This window comes from Bufo bufo, chromosome 2, assembly GCF_905171765.1.
Source record: "Bufo bufo chromosome 2, aBufBuf1.1, whole genome shotgun sequence".
Lineage (NCBI taxonomy): Eukaryota > Metazoa > Chordata > Amphibia > Anura > Bufonidae > Bufo > Bufo bufo.
In genome coordinates this window covers 15,938,845-15,947,317 of record NC_053390.1, presented here as the reverse complement: position 1 = coordinate 15,947,317, position 8,473 = coordinate 15,938,845, and the positions used below count along the sequence as shown (strand labels likewise).

General features: G+C 44.4%; 1 protein-coding gene across 1 annotated transcript; it reads right to left on the bottom strand.

Annotated features, from left to right (window-relative positions):
• Positions 1–439: 439 nt before the first annotated feature.
• On the bottom strand, positions 440–5,655 carry LOC120990630 (gastrula zinc finger protein XlCGF57.1-like). The gene is made up of 3 exons (XM_040419549.1): positions 5,642–5,655; positions 5,147–5,199; positions 440–1,747 (listed from the first exon to the last, which is right to left on the bottom strand). The coding sequence occupies exons 1-3, from the start codon at positions 5,653–5,655 to the stop codon at positions 465–467; spliced, it is 1,350 nt and encodes a 449-aa protein (XP_040275483.1). The 3' UTR covers positions 440–464.
• Between the last annotated feature and the right edge of the window lie 2,818 nt (positions 5,656–8,473).

The window sequence follows — 8,473 nt, the reverse complement described above, 5'->3', positions numbered from 1 at the left end:
TGGGTGGTAAGTTGTATGACCGAGCAATAAACCGTGAAAGTAGTGTAGTGCAGAATTGTAAAAAGTGGTCTGGTCATTAAGGGGGTTTAAACTAGGGGAGCTGAGGTGGTTAAATTATGTGAAAATGTTTCTCTCCTCTGTGAACTCTTTCATGTGCCAAAAGATTAGATTTTTGGGTAAAACATTTCCCACATTCTGAACATGAATATGGTTTCCCTCCTGTGTGAATTATCTCATGTGTAACAAGATCTGATTTATTTTTAAAACATTTCCCACATTCTGAACATAAATATGGCTTCTCTCCTGTGTGAATTATCTTATCTTTACCAATATATGATTTTTCTGTAAAACGTTTCCCACATTCTGAACATGTATATAGTTTCTCCCGTGTGAATTCTCTTATGTTTAACAAGATGCAATTTTAGTGTAAAACATTTCCCACATTCCGAACATGAATATCATTTCTATCCTGTGTGAATTTTCTCATGTGTAACAAGATCTGATTTATCTTTAAAACATTTCCCACATTCTGAACATGAAAACGGCTTTGCCCCTGAGTGAATTCTTTCATGTTTATGTAGAGCGGATGTTTGTCTAAAAGATTTCCCACATACTGAACATGAATATGGTTTCTCTCCTGTGTGAATTCTCTTATGTGTAACAAGATTTGATTTATTGCTAAAACATTTTCCACATTCTGAACATGAATACGGCTTCTCTCCTGTATGAATTTTCTGATGTGTAACAAGATATGATTTTTGTATAAAACATTTCCCACATTCTGAACATGTATATGGCCTCTCTCCTGTGTGAATTCTCTGATGTTTAACAAGATGTAATTTTATTGTAAAACATTTCCCACATTTTGAACATGAATATGGCTTCTCTCCTGTGTGAGTTCTCTCATGCCTAACAAGATGTGATTTTTGTATAAAACATTTCCCACATTCTAAACATGACAACATCTCTCCTGTGTGAATTTTCAGATGTGTAACAAGATGTGATTTCCGTGTAAAACATTTACCACATTCTGGACATGAATATGGCTTCTCTCCTGTATGAATTTTCTGATGTGTAACAAGATATGATTTTTCTATAAAACATTTCCCACATTCTGAACATGTATATGGCCTCTCTCCTGTGTGAGTTCTCTCATGCCTAACAAGATGCGATTTTTGTATAAAACATTTCCCACATTCTAAACATGAATACATCTCTCCTGTGTGAATTCTCACATGTGTAACAAGTTGTGATTTATTTGGAAAACACTTCCCACATTCTGAACATGAATATGGTTTCTCCCTTGTGTGAATTCTATTGTGTGTAGAAAGCTGTGTTTTCCGTTTAAAACATTTCCCACATTCTGAACATGAATATGGCTTCTCTCCTGTGTGGCATCTTTCATGTATAACAAGATGTGATTTATATTTAAAACATTTCCCACATTCTGAACATGAATATGGCTTCTCTAATGTGTGAATTCCTCTGTGTGTAAAAATACCTGAGCTTTCTGTCAACTCTTTACCACAATGAAACCTTTCACCCCTTTTCTCACTTGTACTTGTGATAACAATCTGTGATTGGTCAGGAGAAGGTCCCCCATGATTAGGAGGATTATAGGATATATCTGTACTGTTAAGTCCTGGATATACAATAAAGGTAATGATGTTTTCTCCAGAAGACCGCTGCAGGATATCTTCATCCTTTAGTGATAAAATTTTTTCCTCAGAATTCTTGCTGGGATTTTCTGTTAAGATAAAAATTTGAAATTGCATTTTTTTCCCCCCAAACTAGATAAACATAACATTTCTATTAGGCTGGAAGTGGATTCAACACGAAGGAGAAGCATAAGAGTGCCCCTATTAGTAGAAGAGCCCTCCAGTATTAATAATACCCTCACAGAGCCCCCAGTAGAAATAAGGCCTCCTATTTCCCCCCCAGTGGTAATAAAGCTCCCATAGTGCTCTTAGTAGAAATAAGGCAGATCTATAAGTCCCTCCTATAGAGCCCCCAGTAGTAAAAAGAATGCCTATAATGTCCCCTGGATTTGCAGTGCCCCCTGTAGTTATATTCCTTCCTCCAATATACAGTCCCATGTAAATAACATCCCTATCTATCTAGAGCCCCCTCGAACATACAGTCCCATGTAAATAACATCTCTCTATCCAGAGCCCCCTCCAACATACAGTCCTATGTAAATAACATCACTCCCTCTAGCCCAGGCAACTTCTTTCTGCCTGTTGGTTTCCTGACACACTCAGGCATTGGGACACTGCCTCTTTATGACTGGGAGCTTTTGCCACACTGTCCGTCCAGGAGCCTGCTCTGCTGTGTTACTGAGTCTTGCCAACACAACACACCTCTATATTCCTGCAGCACTGCCACTGCTGCTGTTGTTCTTGTGGGTCCCTAAAAACTTTTTAGTAAAAACCAAGGCTGCACAGCTTGCACTCTGTCTCAGGCTATTGCTGAGCTGAGCCTCACTTCCTGCCAGCCCAGTACTGATAAGACGAGCGAGGAGCAGCCAAGCCAGCCAGACTTCCTGTGCACCCATAGGATAACTAATAAGAGGAGAAGTGAGGAGGAGCCAGTAGCCAATAAGGTTAGAAGATCCACTGCAGTCGTTGCTGCCGTACTTAGCACAGCGATATTGCACTAGCGCCGCGGGCACCCAGCTGTGAGAGTGAGTCAGCTGAGCTGAGCCAGCCCAGAAATCAGATGTCATGTTGCAGCTGATCTAAGCCGAGTAGCTGCCTTAATAGATGTAATATCGCAGTGTGCAGCACTGCAGCCAGTCACCACCAGTCTCCCGAGTACCGAGGTTCGGGGCAGTGGTAGTTTCATTCGGGGCTCTGGCCCCGGATAAAAAGCCCTAGTGACGCCCCTGCTGTCTATCTAGTTCGGCCTATTATCCTGCAAGTTGATCCAGAGGAAGGCAAAAAAAAAAACTGTGAGGTAGAAGCCAATTTTCCTCACTTTTTCCTCAAGGAAAAAATTCCTTCCCGACTCCAATCAGGCATCAGAATAACTCCTTTGATCAAAGGGCTGTTCCAGGACAGCATACATTAGACAAGATGTGCACTGGACTGCGCTGTCAAAAATGGAACACATACTAAATGGGGATTACGCAACAAAAGAGAAATAATACAATGTAGTGCAGTGATAAGAATCTAAATTACTGTAATCCCCTCCTAATGTCCCTGAATCTCAAGTCACGTAATCTAAAGTCACACACTTAATACAAACACACACTGGAAATCAAACACACACTGGAAATCAAACACACGAACGCTCACAAACTCACGTTATTTGTCTGCTTGTATAAATGCAGATCTCAAACCAGACTGCTTTTTTTCCCCTCTGGATTCAAAGGACTGAGCTGCCCTCATGGCTGGCTATGTAACTTCTCCTAATTAGACAGCCACATCCTAATTACTCACCTGTGCATAACCATGGAGAAGGAACAGAAAAAAAATGTGATCACAGTATACTCTTAGCTGCTATGCAATAAACCTGAGAGTGACCTCTTTTAGATGGGACAAGTGACCCATCCACCACGACAAGGTGACCTCTTTTAGATGGGACAAATGACCCATCCACCACGACAAGGTGACCTCTTTTAGATGGGACAAGTGACTTATCCACCACGACAAGGTGATCCTCTTTTTAGATGGAATAAGTGATTTAGATCTCAGATTCATGTATATAATGGCCTGATGGCCGCACAGTTCCCAGATATCAGCTTTATAGACGTTCACATATAGTATAATACGGACGTGACTCACCAAAAGATAATGGAGAATTTTATGCTTACGAGCGCATGGTAAATGAGATCCCCCATCTCCATAGACACAGATGACAGATAATAAATAACTGCCTCACTAGTAACCGGACATAACAATGTAATAGGACTAAAAACAAATTTTTTAACAATATATAAAAAACTGATATTTAGTCCTGATGAAATATCAATATCTGTAGTCAATCTGCGCCATATAATCAATCTTAACAGTGTATGACGGTAACGGTGGTGTGCGCTTCTGGGCCCTCGTATCACACTTCACTCCTAATCATACAGTCATATGACAGATCGGTCATTGCTATACTTTTCAGAACAGATGTGAGCCCATTCATTGCAATGGAGTGCGAAAAATGTGTAGAGCACATTGTGTGCTGTCCGCGACCCCACAAAAAAGATAGAACATGTCCTATTCATGTCTGTTCAATATCCGTGAGAATGGACCCTTAGGCCTCTTGCACACAAACATTTTTTTTTCCTGTTTACCTTGCGTTTTTTGCGTTCTGTATACGGAAGGTACTCCGTATGCCTTCCATTTCCATATTTCTGTTCCGTTTAAAGATAGAACATGTCCAATTATTGTCTGCATAACAGATAAGGATAGTACTGTTCTATCAGAGGCCAGCTGTTCTGTAAAAAACGGAATGCACACAGACGTCATCCGTATTTTTTTGCAGATCCGTTTTCTGTGGACCGCAAAATACTGAAAAAGCCATACGGTCGTGTGCAAGAGACCTTAGAGTGAGATTTGATTTACTCCACCGCCTTGTATTCCAGAAAAAGCAAAGCTCAACAGTGAACATATTATATCACCTAGTGGCTGACTTCTGTGGAACAATGGCGTAACTTAAGCCCCGCCACTGCAAAAATTTCTAGTTGTTTGCTGTGTCCATCAGTAATGGCCAGTTCTCAGTGTTCGCCGACGAACACATGCGATCTGCAATCTTTATTCCCAAGCCCGGTGATGCAGAGGTAAGTCGTTACATGTGCCTGCGTCGCGAGCCGCGCTGAAACACATGCGGTCACCGGGAGTAGGCAGTTCCAAGAACAGCCCGATGAAGGCTGTTCTCGGAACTGCCTGCTCCCGGTGACCGCATGTGTTTCAGAGCGGCTCGCGGCGCAGGCACAGGTAAGGACTTACCTCTGCATCGCCGGGCTTGGGAATAAAGATGGCAGATCGCATGTGTTCGTCGGCGAACACTGCGAACTGGCCATCACTGGTCTCCATATGGCGGAACCTTACAATCCCAATTTATGGCAGACTACAAGAGCAGCACAGATCAGTCACTGGTTATCTAAGAGCAGGTTCACACATGTCAGTCACTATCTCCATTCATTATTCCATACCTGTGGTGACATCTCCTGGAATGTCCTCCTCCACCTCACTCTTACACGGGGGATCGCCCATCATCCTCTCTTCTTCATCCTCCTTTTTAATATCAGTCAGATCTTCCCCCTGATTTGTCATCTGTAACAATTCAGTACAATACAGCAGACAGGTGGGAAATCTAACAGATCCACAGAAGAGACCCCCACAATCTATGACCCCTCTATGATTGCAGGACCCCCCTATATAGATGTGTATAGGGCTCAGCTCCATCTACCTGAGGGTTCTCTGGGACCTTCTCCTCTGGACAGTCCTGGGAATACAGAGGACGGGGACATCTCTCTGGTGGATTTCTCCTCCTGGATCCATCTGTGGAGACACAAGCACACAGTGACTGAATACATGGCCTCCTGTAGATCTGTCTATAGATCAGACTCTTCTCTCAGCTCCTTCACTTCTAGGTTTAGTGATCGGAGGAAATAACACTGGAGGGTTTCCTGATATCTCCCTCTGACAGAAGCTCCGACATCAGGCTCTATACAGTCACACAGGGGCGGACATTGCCCAGAAGCTCCATGTATAATCTACAATGTATACACTGCGGAACACGGATTTCACAGGACGCCTCTGATAGAGCAGTGTAGTCTACTATACCGGCCCGATGGAGGCCAGAAGGACACGCTCCCATCATGTCACTGGAGCCCTATGGATATGACATAAAGCACACCTAGCCTTTAATGTGAGAAGAAACTGTGGAGCTCCTCCATTACATGTCACTGCACACACGTGTACATACTGCACATGACGGCTCTTACCTTGTGATATAAGAGGCCGGTGCTCCTCCATTACATGTCACTGCACACACGTGTATACACTGCACATGACGGCTCTTACCTTGTGATATAAGAGGCCGGTGCTCCTCCATTACATGTCACTGCACACACGTGTATACACTGCACATGACGGCTCTTACCCTGTGATATAAGAGGCCGGTGCTCCTCCATTACATATCACTGCACACACGTGTATACACTGCACATGACGGCTCTTACCTTGTGATATAAGAGGCCGGTGCTCCTCCATTACATGTCACTGCACACACGTGTATACACTGCACATGACGGCTCTTACCCTGTGATATAAGAGGCTGGTGTTCCTCCATTACATGTCACTGCACACACGTGTATACACTGCACATGATGGGTCTTACCCTGTGATATAAGAGGCTGGTGCTCCTCCATTACATGTCACTGCACACACGTGTATACACTGCACATGACGGCTCTTACCTTGTGATATAAGAGGCTGGTGCTCCTCCATTACATGTCACTGCACACACGTGTATACACTGCACATGACGGCTCTTACCCTGTGATATAAGAGGCTGGTGCTTGTCCATTACATGTCACTGCACACACGTGTATACACTGCACATGACGGGTCTTACCTTGTGATATAAGAGGCTGGTGCTCCTCCATTACATGTCACTGCACACACGTGTATACACTGCACATGACGGCTCTTACCCTGTGATATAAGAGGCTGGTGCTCCTCCATTACATGTCACTGCACACACGTGTATACACTGCACATGACGGCTCTTACCCTGTGATATAAGAGGCTGGTGTTCCTCCATTACATGTCACTGCACACACGTGTATACACTGCACATGACGGCTCTTACCCTGTGATATAAGAGGCTGGTGCTCCTCCATTACATGTCACTGCACACACGTGTATACACTGCACATGACGGCTCTTACCCTGTGATATAAGAGGCTGGTGTTCCTCCATTACATGTCACTGCACACACGTGTATACACTGCACATGACGGCTCTTACCCTGTGATATAAGAGGCTGGTGCTCCTCCATTACATGTCACTGCACACACGTGTATACACTGCATATGACGGCTCTTACCTTGTGATATAAGAGGCTGGTGCTCCTCCATTACATGTCACTGCACACACGTGTATACACTGCACATGACGGCTCTTACCTTGTGATATAAGAGGCTGGTGCTCCTCCATTACATGTCACTGCACACACGTGTATACACTGCACATGACGGCTCTTACCCTGTGATATAAGAGGCTGGTGCTCCTCCATTACATGTCACTGCACACACGTGTACACACTGCACATGACGGCTCTTACCCTGTGATATAAGAGGCTGGTGCTCCTCCATTACATGTCACTGCACACACGTGTATACACTGCACATGACGGCTCTTACCCTGTGATATAAGAGGCTGGTGCTCCTCCATTACATGTCACTGCACACACGTGTATACACTGCACATGACGGCTCTTACCTTGTGATATAAGAGGTCGGTGCTCCTCCATTACATGTCACTGCACACACGTGTATACACTGCACATGACGGCTCTTACCTTGTGATATAAGAGGCTGGTGCTCCTCCATTACATGTCACTGCACACACGTGTATACACTGCACATGACGGCTCTTACCCTGTGATATAAGAGGCTGGTGCTCCTCCATTACATATCACTGCACACACGTGTATACACTGCACATGACGGCTCTTACCCTGTGATATAAGAGGCTGGTGCTCCTCCATTACATGTCACTGCACACACGTGTATACACTGCACATGACGGCTCTTACCCTGTGATATAAGAGGCTGGAGCTCCTCCATTACATGTCACTGCACACACATGTATACACTGCACATGACAGCTCTTACCTTGTGATATAAGAGGCTGGTGTTCCTCCATTACATGTCACTGCACACACGTGTATACTCTGCACATGACAGCTCTTACCTTGTGATATAAGAGGCTGGTGCTCCTCCATTACATGTCACTGCACACACGTGTATACACTGCACATGACGGCTCTTACCTTGTGATATAAGAGGCTTGTGCTCCTCCATTACATGTCACTGCACACACGTGTATACACTGCACATGACGGCTCTTACCTTGTGATATAAGAGGCTGGTGCTCCTCCATTACATGTCACTGCACACACGTGTACACACTGCACATGACGGCTCTTACCTTGTGATATAAGAGGCTGGTGCTCCTCCATTACATGTCACTGCACACACGTGTACACACTGCACATGACGGCTCTTACCCTGTGATATAAGAGGCTGGTGCTCCTCCATTACATATCACTGCACACACGTGTACACACTGCACATGACGGCTCTTACCCTGTGATATAAGAGGCTGGTGCTCCTCCATCATGGCCTCCTTGTACAGGTCCTTGTGTCCTTCTATATACTCCCACTCCTCCATGGAGAAATAGACAGTGACGTCCTGACACCTTATAGGAACCTGACAACACAATGACATCGTCATCACCCAGACCCCTC